Genomic DNA, 19743 nt, shown 5'->3' with positions numbered 1-19743 from the left:
CTGAGTTTCTTCCCCTTAAATTCCAGGAATTAGTCTATTTTTAGAAATCCTATTTTTAGATTTTCAATATTTTAGGTATTTTTCCAACTTTTTTATTATAAATCCTATGTAAAAAGTAAATACATTTTTCTGTGGTAACATGGGTCGGTAAGACATTTTTTTGTATTCACTTTTAGTGTATCTCTTACAGAGATTTTTTATATTTACTAGTATTACTATACTAGTATTATACTAGTATTACTTATATGTGGAAGCCCAGGATGAAGTACTCTAAAGACTAAGTATTTTTAAGGTTTCTTATGGTTGCCATTCTTCTGTGACAAGACCGTATGGTGGGGGTATGAGTCACTCCTGTGACAGTTCTAGTTACAGTTTAACATCTTCATCCAGTTATGGTAATGATGATTTTCCATCATAATGATTGTATAGTCTGGTCTATGATGTATAAAGATGAGGTAGAAGATGCATTTTAAAAGCGAGTGAGATATCCAACCAAATTCTCTAATATATCTTTCTCGTACCTCTTGGTTACTGCATTCCATTGAATTGTAGGAACTAGTAAATATATTTTGAACCATCAGTGTTCAGATGAATTTAAGTTAAAATAGACTGTGCTGATGGTTTAAAGTGATAATTCTCAATATGGCTGTAGAGGATTATCATCTGATGTTGTAAGAACTTATAGTCCGACAGTGACTGGGAAACCCATGCGCCATGCGCCATAGTCACATAAAAATGAAAAATGTCTCACGAGTTTAAGCGCTGGTGCGCCCTGCGTCGCATAAAAACGCGAAAGGACGAAATTTCGAATATTTTTGAGTACGAATCTGATGTAAAGGGACGTAACTTGTGCGCGTAGTGAAAGCGCCTCCGGTATTAAGAAACGTTTGTTTTGGGAGAATATTTCTTTCTAGTCTTCGTTTTTTATGTAAGTTTTCAAGCATGACCTCCAGAAAGAGAAAATTGTTGCCCATTAAAGGTCAACAGAAGTTACCATTTAATTTTATGCAAAAGGATGTCAACAATAACGAGGCACCGAAAAATGACATTATCCTAGACCGAGCCTACCGAGGTTGATCAAGAAAAGTCTAGTCAGTCAGAGCCTGAAACAACTGCATCTACTTAAAAACACATTAGAAAAATTCAGTCTAATTGGTTTAAACTCTGGCCTTGGCTATATGGATCTGATGGTGTTTTATATTGTAAACCATGTGTTGATAACAAGAAGAAAAACAATTTTATGTCAGATATAAGCTTCAAGCTTGTTTTGTAACTTTTATATATAACCGACGTTAAATAAATATTATCTTATCTTATCTTAACTGGTTGCTCTTTGTATAAAACCACATCAATCATGATCAATGACGAGACATGAAGCTCCCTCTGACCATGTTAATGCAACTGAGGCACCAAAACTTGCTATTGAATTTCAGCAGGCAGTCCAGCAATCACACTCTTTAGAAGACAAAGCTGTTTTAAAGTGTATAAAAACAGTATTATGGTTAGGTGTAAGGTTCTTTGTGTTGGTTTTTTAAATGACGTACACTCAAGTCTGAAAAGTATTAAATGTTACTTTATTTGCCATTGTTTTGAAATTCATAAATGATTGAAAATAAAGCTGTGAAGCTGTCACAGTGTTAAGTTACTATCACATGTAAGAGGTACTTTAATCTGCAAAGATACTGATTCCTAGAACAAAAGTTGCAACTGTCTCATAGAAATTTCCGAATGTCACATAAAATTTTCAAATGTCTCATAACTTTTTATTAAGACGAGACATTGTCCCATAGACAAAAATTCTTTCCCAGTCACTGGTCCGACCCATTTGCAAACTTCTTTGTATCTGTATAATTGTTTTATATTTATTTAAATACTAACTGAGAAGTTAAGTATGATTAAACCAAAGTGTCAGTTGAAATTAGCTGAAAGTTAAAGTTTTTTTATTGCATTTGGATAAAAAGCAATAATGTATATCTTCACTTTGTTTTTGAAAAGTCTGTAGTTATGATATCTAAGGTATACAGTCATTGGTGGATGTTATTCTTGTTATCTGTAAGGCAGTGTCAAGTTTTTGTTTTTTCTATAAAGAGATTTTTCTTGTTTATATATGAATTAACGTCGAATATTTCCTGTTTGACAAGATGTAGTTTTGTGTGCAAGCTTAAAAGTCAGAAAATGTTGTCTTTAAGTTTAATAAGCAAACAGTTTGAAATGCTGGAGAAACAAACATTTTGTTGACTGCTCATTATCAGATCTCCCATTCATTATGATTGAATTTCTTTTTTCAGAGCATTTGATGATTTAACAAAGAAATGTGAGGAAAACAAAGAGAAATTTTCTGAATTTGAGAAAGCAGACGTGAAACTAAGAGAGGATTTGAAACATGCCAAAGCCAAAGGAAAGAAACTGGAGAAAAGTACAGAACAGGAAAAGAAAAAGGTAAAGAAAATATAAATGGTCAGTGGATGGTTATATTAGGTTTGTAGGCAAGCACTAATGGTCAGACCACCAATTCAAAAAAGTACAGGGAACTTACTGGGAATGAGGTAAGTGTATACCTGGGAATAAGGTAACGTCTGTGCGTTCTGATTGGTCAGTCATGTAAACAAACCCAGGAAGTGATTATTTTTTCAAAATTGATATTTTTAGCTCACCTGTCACATAGTGACAAGGTGAGCTTTTGTGATCGTGCGGTGTCCGTCGTCCGTGCGTGCGTCCGTAAACTTTTGCTTGTGACCACTCTAGAGGTCACATTTTTCATGGGATCTTTATGAAAGTTGGTCAGAATGTTAATCTTGATGATATCTAGGTCAAGTTCGAAACTGGGTCACGTGCCATCAAAAACTAGGTCAGTAGGTCTAAAAATAGATAACCTTGTGACCTCTCTAGAGGCCATATATTTCACAAGATCTTCATGAAAATTGGTCAGAATGTTCCCCTTGATGATATCTAGGTCAAGTTCGAAAGTGGGTCACATGCCATCAAAAACTAGGTCAGTAGGTCAAATAATAGAAAAACCTTGTGACCTCTCTAAAGGCCATATTTTTCATGGGAACTGTATGAAAGTTGGTCTGAATGTTCATCTTGATGATATCTAGGTCAAGTTCGTAACAGGGTCATGTGCGGTCAAAAACTAGGTCAGTAGGTCTAAAAATAGAAAAACCTTGTGACCTCTCTAGAGGCCATACTTGTGAATGGATCTCCATAAAAATTGGTCAGAATGTTCACCTTGATGATATCTAGGTCAAGTTTGAAACTGGGTCACGTGCCTTAAAAAACTAGGTCAGTAGGTCAAATAATAAAAAAGCCTTGTGACCTCTCTAGAGGCCATACTTTTCATGGGATCTGTATGAAAGTTGGTCTGAATGTTCATCTTGATGATATCTAGGTCAAGTTTGAAACTGGGTCAACTGCGGTCAAAAACTAGGTCAGTAGGTCTAAAATTATTAAAATCTTTTGACCTCTCTAGAGGCCATATTTTTCAATGGATCTTCATGAAAATTGGTCTGAATGTTCACCTTGATGATATCTAGGTCATTTTCGAAACTGGGTCATGTGCGGTCCAAAACTAGGCCAGTTGGTATAAAAATAGAAAAACCTTGTGACCTCTCTAGAGGCCATATTTTTCATGAGATCTTCATGAAAATTAGTGAGAATGTTCATCTTAATAATATCTAGGTAAAGTTCAAAACAGGGTCACGTACCTTCGAAAACTAGGTCAATAGGTCAAATAATAGAAAAACCTTGTGACCTCTCTAGAGACCATATTTTTCAATGGATCTTCATGAAAATTGGTCAGAATTTTTATCTTGATAATATCTAGGTCAAGTTCAAAATGGGTCACATGAGCTCAAAAACTAGGTCACTATGTCAAATAATAGAAAAAACGACGTCATACTCAAAACTGGGTCATGTGGGAAGAGGTGAGCGATTCAGGACCATCATGGTCCTCTTGTTTCACTGCATTTACAGTATTTTATTATACATTTTGACAAAATTTGCTACATTTTATGTGTATTAAAAAAAGTTTTATCAAACGAATTTCTCCCGCCATGTCAATGATGTAAACAGGGGGTCATCTCATTCACACGAAAATTACTTAAATAAAGTATCACTTTTCATATGTTTTTCGTCCGATATTTTGGTAGAACTAAGAAAGTTCTTGAAAAACTTGTAATTAGATATACATGTTTCGATGTATGGAAGGCCGTACACGCCATAATGTTACAATGTAAGTCTATGGGAAAACAATTGGTGGTCTCTAACCTATAATAGAGCTAAAACATGACTCGTCGGAAGTCATCACAGGTAATGTAAATGGCCACAAATCTGTTGTAAATGATGTAGAAAGACGTTTTCGTGCAAAAATAAGCGTGAAATTTGATTTTTATGCCCCCGAAGGGAGGCATATAGTTTTTGAACCGTCTGTCTGTCGGTCTGTCGGTCTGTCCGCATTTTTCGTGTCCGGTCCATATCTTTGTCATCAATGGATGGATTTTCAAATAACTTGGCATGAATGTGTACCACAGTAAGACGACGTGTCGCGCGCAAGAACCAGGTCCGTAGCTCAAAGGTCAAGGTCACACTTAGACATTAAAGGTTATTGCATTGATGGGCGTGTCCGGTCCATATCTTTGTCATCAATGGATGGATTTTCAAATAACTTGGCATGAATGTGTACCACAGTAAGACGATGTGTCGCGCGCAAGACCCAGGTCTGTAGCTCAAAGGTCAAGGTCACACTTAGACATTAAGGGATAGTGCATTGATGGGCGTGTCCGGTCCATATCTTTGTCATCGATGGATGGATTTTCAAATAACTTGGCATGAATGTGTACCACAGTAAGACGATGTGTCGCACGCAAGACCCAGGTCCGTATCTTAAAGGTCAAGGTCACACTTAGACATTAAGGGATAGTGCATTGATGGGCGTGTCCGGTCCATATCTTTGTCATCGATGGATGGATTTTCAAATAACTTGGCATGAATGTGTACCACAGTAAGACGACGTGTCATGCGCAAGACCCAGGTCCGTAGCTCAAAGGTCAAGGTCACACTTAGATGTTAAAGGTCTTTTTTCATGATAGTGCATTGATGGGCGTCTCCGGTCCATATCTTTGTCATTCATGCATGGATTTTAAAATAACTACGCATGAATGTGTGACACAGTAAGACGACGTGTTGCGCGCAAGACCCAGCTCCGTAGGTCAAAGGTCCTAAACTCGAACATCGGCCATAACTATTCATTTAAAGTGCCATCGGGGGCATGTGTCATCCTATGGAGACAGCTCTTGTTTTTTTTAATTTTGGCCTCTTTTTTTTTTTTAACAGGTGTGCCCATTTTTATCTGAGCTTTTTGACCAAAAAGGATCATTTTTATCTCTGTAATGTAAGAGAATGATCAAAATTATTAGACCTTATTTCTATTTTTTACGGAATGAATCGTATTTCAGCTTCCAAGTCAAATCAAAAGCAGACAACTGAAATTTTCACGAAAAATTGCAATCTCACGACGACAGGGACTGAGTCTGGGCATATAAATCGACAGGGGGTGACCTCAGTAAACTGTACATATCTTTCTTAAAACTGAACATTTCTTGATGAAACTTTGTAAGACATTTGGTATAGGATCATGTTTCACAATGTCACTGTAAAATTGGAAAATGTGATACGAAACATTCATCTATAGGTCAGAGACCACCAATTCAAAAAAGTACAGGGAACTTACTGGGAATGAGGTAAGTGTATACCTGGGAATAAGGTAATGTCTGTGCGTTCTGATTGGTCAGTCATGTAAACAAACCAAGGAAGGGATTATTTTTTCAATATTGATAAATTTTTCACTGCATTTACAGTATTTTATTATACATTTTGACAAAATTTGCTACATTTTATGTGTATTAAAAAAAAGTTTTATCAAACGAATTTCTCCCGCCATGTCAATGATGTAAACAGGGGGTCATCTCATTCACACGAAAATTACTTAAATAAAGTATCACTATTCATATGTTTTTCGTCCGATATTTTGGTAGAACTAAGATAGTTCTTGAAAAACTTGTAATTAGATATACATGTTTCGATGTATGGAAGGCCGTACACGCCATAATGTTACAATGTAAGTCTATGGGAAAACAATTGGTGGTCTCTAACCTAATATAAACTGAAAATTGTACTTGAGTACACATTTAGACATTCTGGCCAGCAACTATGTCAGTATAATGAGTATAGATGCAGTTAGATGAACAGTGTCCATTTAAATTTTAAAAAAGGTATCTTGCGGGTGGAACAGGATCTTATTTTGCTGAACATTTTGCTGCAGATTAAAGTCTGATTATTGTAAAAGCTCTTGGAGCTAACATTGTATGTTTATGTCTTGCCCTCTCTAAACTTTACTTACCAAGTTAGCATAATCTAAAATATTTTGTTTCTCGGAATGGAGAATGCAGCTGCTGACCATCAAGTGAAAAATAAAAGTTACACAAATATGGAATCTGCAGTGCTTACAAGTAATGACTATAAGTTTTTCTGCAGATAGAAGAGCTTAAAGAAGTACCAGAACAAGCACAGAAGTCTATAGATGACTTGAACAAGAAACAGGAGAGATTGGAGAAGGAGAAACAGAAAGAGGAAGTGAAACTGAAGGAAGTGATGGACAGTCTGAAGACAGAAACACAGGTACCTTTGTAAACATTTATTTTCTGTTTATCACTTAAAACTATAGTTGTACAGCTGGGTAAAGAAAGCCTTTTATTCTTGTAGTTAATCCATAAATAAACAGTCTTACAGCAAGCTTGTTTTTCAGTGCCTTCAACCATTCTTACTTTGTTTAATTGTTTACCTAATGTTAAAAGGGAGCCACCATAGTCGAGTGTTCAAGGTTGCTCACTTCTTGCTACTGAGCCTGAGGGTTCAGATTCTCCCTGTGGATGTAGCACTCTCATTGGAGGAAGCCATACTTCTGGCTAATGGAAAGTTTTTGGATCTCCCCAGCTACCCAGGTGTCCACCTGCATATGAAATAATTCTGAGAGGTTCTTCAGCTATCAGTAGCTTGAAAGTCACCATATGACCTAATACTTTATCAGTGTGATAAATGAAATGGCTGAGTATTCCCATTCTATCAGGAGAGATTGATCCCTACTGGGTTGAGAGTATGTAGTTCGTAGATCCAAGAGTATTACCTGTTACATCTTATATTTTTGTGTTATTTGCTGTCTCTGGGTCACAATGCATGATTTCAATGATTTTGATTTGATATCATACTATTGCTGCACGTTTAGCGTGTAGTCTTTAAAGGTCCAATACTAAGGAAAGTGAACATTTTAATTTCTTTTAAAAAGCACAGAAACTATTTCATTTTATTGGAAAATGAAAGTTGGTACGTAGAAATTCGAAATAAATCGCAGTATATGTACAATTATTTTTCTATGAAGTATGAAGAAAGTTAAAAAGACCTGGGGGGTCATTCTGTCGATTCATTGAAATTTCAACATAATACACATACATGTCTTTGAGTTCCAAAGACCTTCTGTAAATTTTGACTTGCCAATCTTCATTATTTAGTGTCTTGCAGAAGTCTATGCATTTGCTTAAAAAAAATTGCCAACTCACTTTCCCTTAGTAATGGACCTTTAATGCCTTGAGACTTTACATACATAACCGCCTCGGTAGCCAAGTGGTAGAGCGTCAGCTTCGAGAGCAGGAGGTTGTGGGTTCGATTCCTGGCCGCATCATATCAAAGACGTAAGAAATGGTACTAGCAGCTTCCTCATTTGGCGCTCAGCATTAAGAGGATAGTGCTAGGACTGGTCAGCCTGGTGTCAGTATAATGTGACTGGGTGGGATATCATGCCACATGTCTACGGCGTGATATTCCTGTGAGGCAGCACTATAAAGTTGGGCATTGTGCTCACTGCTACAAGTAGACACCATCGTTTATATGACTGAAAAATTGTTGAAAAAGACAAACCGGAACACACACACACACTTTTTAAAGAGGAATACATATATTGGGTATGTCTAAGGTTATCCTCATCTTTGGAGTTCTTTCACTTTCACTCTCTGTTCTGCGGCGCTATATTGTTAGTGCCCGGTCAGGGAAGATATCTAACCAACAAGAGAGCATGTCCTCCATGGCTCACACCCAGCCACATCTATACTCTTATCAGTGTGACTTTAAAGCAAAAAGAAATTTCCTGCAGAAATTTGATTTTGAATATAGCAATAATAAATCTATTAGAAATTTCTGATTTTACAATAGACATTTTTTTGTGTTATAGGGTCTCCAAGCAGAAAAAGACAAGAAGGAGGAGAAGTTGTTGGGACTACAGAAAAATGTTAATGAAACAAAATCAAAAGTAAGAAACTTCATTTTATGTTACCTGATTACTATGAACCAAAGGTGTTGTATTTAAATGTACCACAGATGAGATGTAACTCATGTATTGGGAAATGTTTATTTTTCATGATGAACTAATTTCTTGAGGATTTTGCAGTTGCATTAAAATCAGTATAATAAATTGATGAGTTCAGTTAACTTTTATTAAGTAATATTTATCAAAGAAAATTACTGTTCTATGGTAACTGTGCTTTATGGGTACTTCCTGGGTTTCTCACAAGTAAGGATCTATGGATCTATAGTAGGTTGCAATTGATGGGAACCACATTAAACTATCATCAGTGGGATTTATACTTGCGGGCCAGAATCCCAACTTTCTACTTGTGAATCACTGTGCATCTCATACTTTGCTGTCTGAAAGCAAGCAAAACATGGTGTCTAGGCAAGTAACAACATTGTATAAGGTTTTCCAATACAGGTAAGGCTGCTTAAAGCAGGGATTCAGTTTATTCAAAGCTGGTGTGTTTTTGAAAGGATTTTCAAAATTTTTGCATATTACCATAACACTTACAAATAGAAATTGATACAAATTTATAAACAGTATGATGCCTTCTGGTAGAGGAGTTTACTCCATGGTCTTGTTTTACCAAAAAAAAAAGAGAAAAATGGTATGGGCTGCTCCCTTTCTTGGAGATGGAGCTCAACATTAACAGGGAAACTGGCTGCTCTTTCCTTGTACCCTTGTGGCAATGGATACCATCAAGGAAGTGGTGTCTGAAGTGATTTTTTTTCACAATCGGCATAAAACAAATAAATAGATTGGTACGATATTTTACAGTTGGAAGTATCCCAGTCAGAACTCGACTTGTATCTTAGCAACCAGACACAGGAAACCAACAAGCTGAAGGAGATGACACGCAAACTTGAAAAAGTTAAAGAAAATCTTGAAGAAAAAACAAAGTAAGTTTAAGAAAAGATTTGTCATCAGCTATGTTCCAGTGATAATTTTGACAAACAAAAAATGGTTTTAACATTCAAACGAAGTATTACAGTGTTAGATTGTCTTGGAGATGATATTCCATTGTAAAGTTGATTTTATCATTATGAAACATCAATATCTCTAATGCTTCTTATTGAACATCCATTTCAAGCATAATGTATACACCATTTGAAATGAAAAAGAAATAGATATATTTCTTTAGCCATTTATTTTAACGTTACATGTATTTATAGGTCAGTTACAGAAATGGAGAGAAAACTTCCAGACTATGAGAATGCAGTGGAGAAATCACAGACAGATCTACAAAACACATCTAAACGTGAGGCTGAGATAGCAGAAGAGGTGAGTGTATTCAGTCTCTGTTCTTACTTTATGTGTCAGCCAATTATTGCCCCCATCCTTTAGAAAAACACAGGAGATTGAGCGCAATACAACAGGTCAAAACCTTGTTAATTTGATCTCTTTGGGCAACTTGACTTTCAAGGTGAATGTAATTGATACGGAATTGAAAGGCAGTCTGAAATTTTTTTATGGTTCAACTAAGGAATGCATTCAGACTGGAAATACTTACTACAAAAGTAGTTTTGTTACAAGACAGCATACCTGTTTATGCAAAACCTCACAGCTACTAGTAGACACTGTTGTTGAAAAGAAGTTAATCCTGAACTCATAAGCTCACACATACATACAAACTTTCACATATCTTTATGTATTTGTTACTTTTCAGATACGTGGAGTGCGACGGAAGGTAGAAGAAGCTCGGAGTGCTCTGGAAGCCAATAAAAGTCGAGGAAAAGTCATTGATTTTGTGATGAACTTGAAAAACGCTGGCACATTGCCAGGAGTTCATGGTAGACTGGTATGTTTTCTTTCTTGTAACCCTTTTCATTTCTAAGCGAAACACATGTAATGAGTGGCATCTGTAGAATTTACTGTTTTAATGTGAGGCGCAAGTGTATGAAACATCTCAACTTAAATTCAGTTGGTGGTCTAGCAAACTTTCCTGGTAAATTTAGTATTTCAGTACTTCAGAGACTTAAATTGTTTTTACAACTCTGTACATCTAAATCATGCAAGAATTTCATTTCAAAATTTTGACATTGAAATACGTATCCAGTATAACACTGACTGCTCAAGGTTACAAAGTTTCCTCTGTTTTTGAGCATCCCAGACATTGTTCAGCTTTGATACAATGTGTAGGGTCTGTCAGTATGTCCTTTGGTGTACATTTTTGAGCCTGATGTCATCACTTCATTAGGTTGTTGCCTCTGGTCAGTAGATGACCGCTTTTGTTTTATGTCAAAGCCTCAATAGTCAAGGTAATAGTGACAATGAGACTGAAAGCAGTTTCTGCTCAATATGCGTTTATTGGTTGGTCTGTCTGTCTGTTGATGGACATGTGTTGGTTTATAGAGGTCAAACTTCATAGAATGATTGCCTGTGATCAGTAGTGTCAGAGAGACATTAAAATAAGACAAAGATGCTGTTTGTTTTATGTTGCCTGTTTACCTCATTAATGGGAAGAACAAGTGATGTAAAGGAAGTTATAACATGATACAAACAGCATGTCACACAGATGTGACACTTTGAATGGCATGTCTTAACATAACAGTATAACTCAATATGACAAGTAGGTGACTGCTGTTGTTTGTGGGGGTTGGGGGGGTCAGTATGTCAAAAGTCAAGGTCACAGTGACCTAAAATCTGAAGACAGATCCTGTTCAATATTGGAAAAGTACATAGTTTCATCTGACAAGTCATAAAAGGGGTGTCATATGTGTTTTACAAACAGATATCATTTTTTTATATTGAAAATAACTTATTATTTACAGGGTGATCTGGGAGGTATTGATGAAAAGTTTGATGTTGCCATATCAACAGCTTGTGGTGCCCTGGACAACATTGTAGTGGACACTATAGAAACTGCACAGAAATGTGTGGAATTCTTAAAGAAGAATAATATTGGTAGTGCAACTTTCATTGGTCTAGATAAAATGGCTCGGTGGAAAGATCATGCCTCAAGGAAGATAAACACGTAAGAAGTCCTTTGTTTTGAATGGTATTTCATCTCAGTATTTATCAAGCAAAACAGATTTGTCATTCCCTAAACAAACATTTTGATAACAAACATTTTGAAGAAAATGTTAACTAGATACTTCTTTTTTTGACATAAAGAGGTAAATGACATAAAAGTCATGCTATTTCCAAAAGTAAAGAAATTGATCATGTAAATCTCTCAGTATATGTATTGAGAATGTAATGGAGAATTTCAGACCTACGGAAATATTTTCTCAAAAGAATTTACAGTTTTTAGCTCGACTTTTTGAAGAAAATGTAGAGCTATTGCACTCACGTCGGCGTCGGCATCGCCGTTGGTTAAAGTTTTTGATAAAGTCAAATATCTCTGTTACTATCAAAGCTATTGACTTGAAACTTAAAATAGGTATTTACTATCAAAGTCTACACCAGGAGAAACAATCCCCATAACTCTGGTTGAATTTTGACAGAATTATGCCCCTTTTTAACTTAGAATTTTTGGTTAAAGTTTTTGATAAAGTCAAATATCTCTGTTACTGTCTAAGCTATTGACTTGAAACTTAAAATACTTATTTACCATCACAGTCTACACCAGAGTAAACAATCACCACAACTCTGATCAAATTTTGACAGAATTATGCCCCTTTTTAACTTAGAATTTTTTGTTAAAATGTTTGATAAAGTGAAATATCTCTGTTACTATCAAAGCTTTTGACTTGAATCTTAAAATACTTATTTACCATCAAAGTCTACACCAGGAGAAACAATCCCCATAACTCTGATCTGAATTTTGACAGAATTATGTCCCTTTTTAAATTAGAATTTTTTGTTAAAATTTTTGATAAAGTCAAATTATCTCTGTTACTATTAAAGCTTTTGACTTGAAACTCAAAATAGTTATTTCTATCAAAGTCTACACAGGAGACACAATTCCCATAACTCTGATTTGAATTTTGACAGAATTATGTCCCTTTTTAACTTAGAATTTTTAAAAAACATTTTTGATAAAGTCAAATATCTCCGATACTATTAAAGCTTTTGACTTGAAACTCAAAATAGTAATTTTCTATCAAAGTCTACACCAGGAGACACAATTCCCATAACTCTGATTTGAATTTTGACAGAATTCTAGCCCTTTTTAGCTTGGATTGTTTTGTTTTTTTACTGGCAAAGCTCTAATTCAGAGTCAAGCACTGAGAAAAGTCGAGCGCGCTGTCTTCCGGACAGCACTTGTTAATATGAATTTTAGGTAATAACTGCAGAAATGCCTCTTTTGGTGTTCATGGTTAAGCATATTTTTTCTAGCCCAGAAAAGGTACATCGTTTGTTTGATCTTGTTCAAGTTAAAGATCCAGCAATAAAACCAGCATTTTATTTTGCTCTGCGAGACACCCTGGTTGCTGATAACCTTGATCAAGCTACAAGAATAGCATATGGTGCTCAAAGATTCCGTGTAGTTACCCTGCAAGGCCAGCTGATTGATACATCAGGTTTGTGTCTAGTTAATTTTATCTTTTCATTAGTTGTAGTTTACAGTGATTCAAATTTTCTGCTATCTGCATTAATTTTGCCACATTTTTTTGTGACAGTATTTAACAGTTTTCAAACTTAAACAACTTACATTTCTGAAATTGTAAATTTCATGCTTTTTCCAATTGTTACAGATTTTTACAACATTCTTTGGTGTACTTACAATGAAATTTCCTTGTTTTTGACTACTTAAATTTCAGAGTTAGACAGTGAGTTCTAATATTTCAGGTACAATGTCTGGTGGTGGTAAGAGTGTATGTAAGGGCAGGATGGGATCAAGTTTTGTCTCCGATGTTGACACAAAAGATCTTGCTAACAATGAAACCAAACTAAAAAAGGTAACACACAAAGCAATATTGAGGATATTTACTGTGGAATCATTAACCTGCGTTATGGATTATTTTCATGATTGTTTCTATCTGCAAAATTTAATCCAAAAAAACCCAAAGAAATTCCCATAAATTAATATCTTTTAACAATTAAAAATGATAAATTCATGTGCACACAATTTGAAATGCTGATAAAACCACTGATGAAAAGAAAGATGTCTAAGAAGCCTGTATATATGTTTGAAAGTATAGGACAGTTGTCTAGAAAAATCAAAGAAAACAGTTTTAGGACGGTTATAACTTAATATATGTGTGGCTGTTATCTTATTTTGCAGGTAACATAGATAGATTACTTTTCCACTGCATAGAAATACTATATGTTATTTTTGTTTGACAGTTGTCAGATGAGGGTCAGCAATGTCGAGCCAATAAAGAAAGACTGGAAGATTTTATAAAGCAGCAGAAGAAGGATATTACACATGTGAAACATTCCCTACAGAAGTCAGGAATCGAGATCAAGGTTTGATTTATCCATTAAAGGTTATTTTTGAGACAGGTCTTTTGACTTTTTCCTGAACTTTCGGGGGTGGGGGGTGTTACCTCCTAGTAACAGAGCGAACTGACATGAAATGTTGGTTCTCTCTTTATGCATTGATGGCTATGTATCATTGGTATGTTATTCAAATACCCCTTTTGCATCCAGTGTCTTGGTATTTTCATGTTTTAAAATATTTGATATACTTGATGCAGAAGTTACAAAAGGTGTCTTTTTAAGATACTATTCCCTGCTTTCTAAAACGGTGCCAAATTTACATGTGTGCACTTGATTGGATAAAGGATGTGCTTGTTTTAATGGAAACATAATATGCACTTTAAGGTAGTTCTGCATGCTCAGATCAGGATAATTTCTGTATTGTAAAATTTGATTTAAACACTGATGTTTTAAAACCAAAATACAATCTTTGGCCAAAAATTATAGGGTCATGTGCTTGATTTGTTGCCAGACTGATTTGAAAAATGTGGATGTCACGCAAGATTTCCTATAAATAGAAGTCTGCGGAAAAATCACAATTTCAATAACATTTTTGCTCGAACAGTTTTTTCTGCATTGTAGATTTTAATGATTCACTCCAGAGACATTATATTATATTAAGATATTATGTTATTTCAGGCATTAATGGAGTAATTACATGTTTTATAAGACATTAATGGAGTAGTAACATGATTTATAAGACATTAATGGAGTAATAACATGTTTTATAAGGGCTGTTCCAGGAAAAAAGGCATGGGGGGGGGGGGGGGGGGGGGGGGGGGGTAGGAACGAGCTCCAATTTTTAGGGGACCACCTATAGAATTTTAATTGTTTTTGGGGGACCACCAACAGAATTTTTATTGCTTTGATGCCCCCTACCCACAGAATTTTAATTATTGGATCTGTGTGAATTTTGTAGTCAAGATGTTTCCCACTGGATGATTAATTTTTTTACCTTTTGAATCCAAACTAAACCAGATATTTACATTGACAATAAAGTATAGGACATAAAGTATGCAACGAGCAAACCGTACTACCATACCTCAATACGATATACCATGTCCGTCATGTAAGTATGATGCATCATTTGTATTGCTTATGTCAGTAAATTTAAGCTTCAGTATTTCCTTTTTGTAAAAGTCGTCAGCTAACTAGGTCCCTACTTGATAAAGGAAATTATTAAAACTAAAAATAGGATTCATCCTCCGAAAATTACTGTATGAGTACAAAATGCAGCAGGACACGTAGAAATTGTTCAAAGGCAACTCGTCCTACAGAAAAAATATTTGCCGATCGCTGCAGCATCGTGATTTTTTACTACACTGGGTGCTAAAACTTATCTATGTTAGTATATCTGTATAAAGTTCTTATGCACTTGTGTTTGTCTTTAATTTTTCTATTAAAGTCAGCAATTAGGTTAACCGGAAAACTGAAGTTACGTAGGGGCATTGAATCTTGGTAGTCAAAAGTAAATAAAATTGTTTTGGAAATTTTTCAACAAGGACCAAGTCATTTGAGAAAATAATTTAAGTAAATTAAAATATGTCATTGGCAGATGAAAGATCGTGGTATAGTACGTACGTAACAAATAAGTTTGATTTTTTAAAATTACGAATGGGAAGGATTGTGTTTAGCTCTTAAACAGTTGAAAATTATGTTGTGATTTAAACAGGAAGTTTTAAGTACATGCAGTCAAGAAAGATATGCCAAAAGAAAGGAAATCCTGTGTTACCTTTTATTTTTTTATTTTTTTTTTTTTTTTTGAGGCCCCAAATGGGTAACCCCATTTATTTTCCCCGTCATAGGTATAACTAGGGTCGGAGAACCATCCCTAATTAACCTTACACACAACATATTACACACAACATATTACAACATATACATATTATAATACTGTACTTATTTTAAACATCAATATTTTCATATAACAATACTATCAATACTATTACAAGTATTGTATAAAAGGTCATAAACGGGTACCCAAGGAACATTCTTTTTAGCCAAACCATATCAAAAAGGTGAAAAAAAGAAAAAGCGGTTATACATGTATGATATATAATGATGCTGAGCGAGCTTGCACAAACTAAGGATTAGTATTATGAAGTATAATTGTAATAATATCTAATAACAAAGTTAACATTTATCTGACGAATAATCTTACAACTGACCAGTTTTGTTTTTCTAAATCTGTAATGTTCAAATTCTTATAAATTTCCCATGCTAATGAAAGGCTCTTCTTAACTCCAGTAACAGTTGGTATAATTCCTTTTCTTTTGCACAAATATATATATCGTTTTATCTCCAGAAACAAAATATCATATTCAACATTTCTTGGTTTACAACTGAAGGATCCAAGTAAAAAACATTCTTTTTTCATACATTCCATATTTATATTAACATTTGCACATATGTCTTTTATTCCGCTAAGTAATTCTTGAACAATATGACAATTCCAAAATAAATGTAATAAAGTTTCTTCTTCCACTCTACAAAATGTACATAAATTATCGTTTCTCATATTCATTTTATACAACAAAGAGTTTGTACCTAAAGTTCTATGCACTATGCTAGTTTGAAATCACTGAATATATGAATCTCTTGTATATTTGAAAGGTAAACTATATATATATTCCCAATCTAAAAGACTAATATTAAACAAAGAGTTCCATTTTAGTTGACTTGTTGGTTTTTCATTATTTTTTATAAATATACTAAAAATAGTTTTATTGTTTTTCAGAATTACAGGCATTAAATAGCTACTGATACAAGGATGTACCACATTGTAATCAATAACAATGTTGTTATTTTTACTTAATATAATACTTTTTACACTTCTTTTTAATATCTCATAATGTAAAAAGTTTATTTTACTTCCAGCAATTGTTTCCAAATACTGCAAACTAAGAAAAGACACAGAATCTGACATAATATCACTAACAAATCGAATCCCTCTATCATAGAGTGGTTTTATAAATATACCATTTCCACCAGAGAGAATTTCATGATTATAGAATAGTGGCATATTTAACAATTGTTCAGCTGTATCAATTGGTGTACACTCTGTTAATCTAATAAAACATTTTAAAACATCAATCCAAAATTTATTTGTAAGTTTTCTTATAGTATATTCTGCATACAGTTTACCAGTATTAAATAATTTATCTATATCAAACAAGGTTCTAACTAATCGAAAGCAATTACTCTCACTTCCATTAACACATTTCTTGAACCATGATACTTTTAAGCTGTATGTATATGAAAATATGTCTATCATTTTCAGGCCTCCTTCTTTATAGTCTTTAATGATAACTGTTTTCTTGATTTTTACTCTACCTTCCCATACAAAATCATAAAAAATATTATTAATTTCTTGTAAGACTTGATTACTTGGGTTTGGTAACGATATCAGACAATGTGTCAACAAGGGAAGTAACAACGATTTAACAACTATAATTTTACCAATTGGAGTTAGTTTTCTTCTCTTCCAATATGATATACTTTCTACAGTTTTACTGATTTTATCTTGAAAATTAAGATCTACTATTTTGTTTAAATCAACATCAAATATAATACCCAGTAATTTAAACCTAGTTGTACCCCACAAAAAGTTTCCATTTTGTTTTTATTGACCTTGTGCTATATTTAAGAGAGCCTATCCAAATAACATTAGTCTTATCAAAATTAACTTTTAATCCTGAGTGAAGAGAAAAATCATGCAATAAGTCAAGTGCTGAGTTCAAAGATTTATCCGAACCATCTAATAATAATGAGGTGTCATCTGCAAATTGAGAAATCTTATATTCTGTTCCATCAATAACTATACTTTAATATTTGAACAATTTCTAATTTTTATAGCCAGTATTTCAGCACAGAGAATAAAAATATAAGATGAGATTGGGTCACCCTGTCGGCAACCACGGCCGCAGCTGAAAAAATTTGATAAAAATCCATTTAACTGTACTGATAATTGTGTATTATTTAAGAACATTGTGATCCATTTTTAGCTCATCTGATTTTTTGAAAAAAAATGATGAGTTATTGTCATCACTTGAGCGGTTGTCGGCGTCGGCGTTGGCGTCGGCATCGGCGTTGCCTGGTTAAGTTTTATGTTTAGGTCAGCTTTTCTCCTAAACTATCAAAGCTATTGCTTTGAAACTTGGAATACTTGTTCACCATCATAAGCTGACCCTGTATAGCAAGAAACATAACTCATCTTGCTTTTTGCAAGATTTATGGCCCCTTTGTACTTAGAAAATATCAGATTTCTTGGTTAAGTTTTATGTTTAGGTCAACTTTTCTCCTAAACTATCAAAGCATTGCTTTGAAACTTGGAATACTTGTTCACACATCATAAGCTGACCCTTACATCAAGAAACATAACCCCCATCTTGCTTTTTGCAGGATTTATTGCCCCTTTTGGACTTAGAAAATCAGTTTTCTTGGTTAAGTTTTATGTTTAGGTCAGCTTTTATCCTAAACTATCAAAGCTATTCCTTTAAAACTTGCAACACTTGTTCACCATCATAAGTTGACCCTGTACAGCAAGAAACATAACTCCGTCCTGCTTTTTGCAAGATTTATGGCCCCTTTTGGACTTAGAAAATATCAGATTTCTTGGTTAAGTTTTATGTTTAGGTCAACTTTTTCTCTTAAACTATCAAAGCTATTGCTTTGAAACTTGCAACACTTGTTCACCATCATAAGCTGACCCTGTACAGCAAGCAACATAACTCCATCCTGCTTTTTGCAATAATTATTGCCCCTTTTGGACTTAGAAAATCATTTTCTTGGTTGAGTATTATGTTTAAGTCAACTTTTCTCATAAACTATCAAAGCTGTTGCTTTAAAACTTGCAACAGTTTTTCACCATCATAAGTGGACACTGTACATCAAGAAACATAACTCTATCCTGCTTTTTGCAAGAATGATGGCCCTTTTTAGACTTAGAAAATCATGGGTAGGACAATATTTCTATTACACAAAAAAAAATCAGATGAGCGTCAGCACCCGCAAGGCGGTGCTCTTGTCTAATCATTGGACCAAAATTAAAAAAGGAAAAAGTCTTCTGTATGAAATTGAATGACAAAGTATCGAAGGCTTTTTCGAAGTCAGTTAACATAACTAGACCTGGGATATTATTATCTTCAGTGTACTTCATTACATCATACAAAAGTCTGGTATTTTCCCCAATATAACGTCCTTTAACAAAGCCGGTTTGATCTCTAGCAACTAGATTATCTAACGCAGATTTTATTCTGTTAGCAATACTACCTGAAGCCAGTTTATAAACAATGTTTAACAATGTAATCGGTCTCCAATTTTTCAGGAACTGTTTCGGTTTATTTTCTTTCGGAATACATGTTATTATACCTTGCTTTTGCGTAACTGAAAAACTGCTGGTGTGAAAAGCATAATTTAAAGCTCTCACTACAAATACACCCGACTTCTTCCAAAACACTTTAAAGAAATTTGTTGTAAAACCATCGGAGCCTGGACTTTTATCATTTTTCATGTTTTTCAAAGTGTTAGAGACTTCTTCATATGACAATAAACCTTCTAATGCTGAGGACTGTTTTGGTGATAGCTTAGGAACATTAAATCTTCATCCATATTATAGTTGTCTAACGTATTAACTTGAGAATACAGTGTTTTGTAAAAGTTACTAGTTTCCTTTCAAAATTTTCTCCTGGTTATATATATATGAACCATCTTCTGTTTCAATAAAGGGAATTACTTTACTTGTATAGTTATACTTTTCTAAATTACAAAAAAAGTTAGAAGCTTTTTCACTATCTTCAGTCCAAACAGAACATGATCTAATCATGTATCCTCTTACTTTTTCATTTCTTAGTGTACTTAATCTATCTTGTAAATTTAAATATGTTTTTTTTTTGTTTTCAGTTGTTAAATTGTTTTCCAATTTCTTTATTTCCTCTAACAATATTTGTTCTTGTTTATTTTTATTTTTAGTTCTAAAA

The 19743-nt window shown here is 34.1% G+C and overlaps 1 protein-coding gene across 1 annotated transcript in view; it reads left to right on the top strand.

Moving 5' to 3' along the window:
• LOC123555758 (structural maintenance of chromosomes protein 4-like) overlaps nt 1–19743 on the top strand; it is a 64626-nt gene that overhangs the window by 24484 nt on the left and 20399 nt on the right. Inside the window, exons 8-17 of the mRNA XM_053548562.1 lie at nt 2289–2439; nt 6532–6675; nt 8279–8356; nt 9176–9297; nt 9571–9679; nt 10065–10196; nt 11170–11372; nt 12680–12864; nt 13133–13242; nt 13631–13753. Of these exons, the coding sequence (XP_053404537.1) occupies nt 2289–2439; nt 6532–6675; nt 8279–8356; nt 9176–9297; nt 9571–9679; nt 10065–10196; nt 11170–11372; nt 12680–12864; nt 13133–13242; nt 13631–13753 (1357 nt within the window). The remainder of the gene's footprint in view (nt 1–2288; nt 2440–6531; nt 6676–8278; nt 8357–9175; nt 9298–9570; nt 9680–10064; nt 10197–11169; nt 11373–12679; nt 12865–13132; nt 13243–13630; nt 13754–19743) is intronic.

The sequence above is a fragment of the Mercenaria mercenaria genome, chromosome 7 (genome assembly GCF_021730395.1).
Source record: "Mercenaria mercenaria strain notata chromosome 7, MADL_Memer_1, whole genome shotgun sequence".
In the NCBI taxonomy this organism is placed as follows: domain Eukaryota; kingdom Metazoa; phylum Mollusca; class Bivalvia; order Venerida; family Veneridae; genus Mercenaria; species Mercenaria mercenaria.
This window is presented reverse-complemented; position numbering and strand designations above follow the sequence as displayed.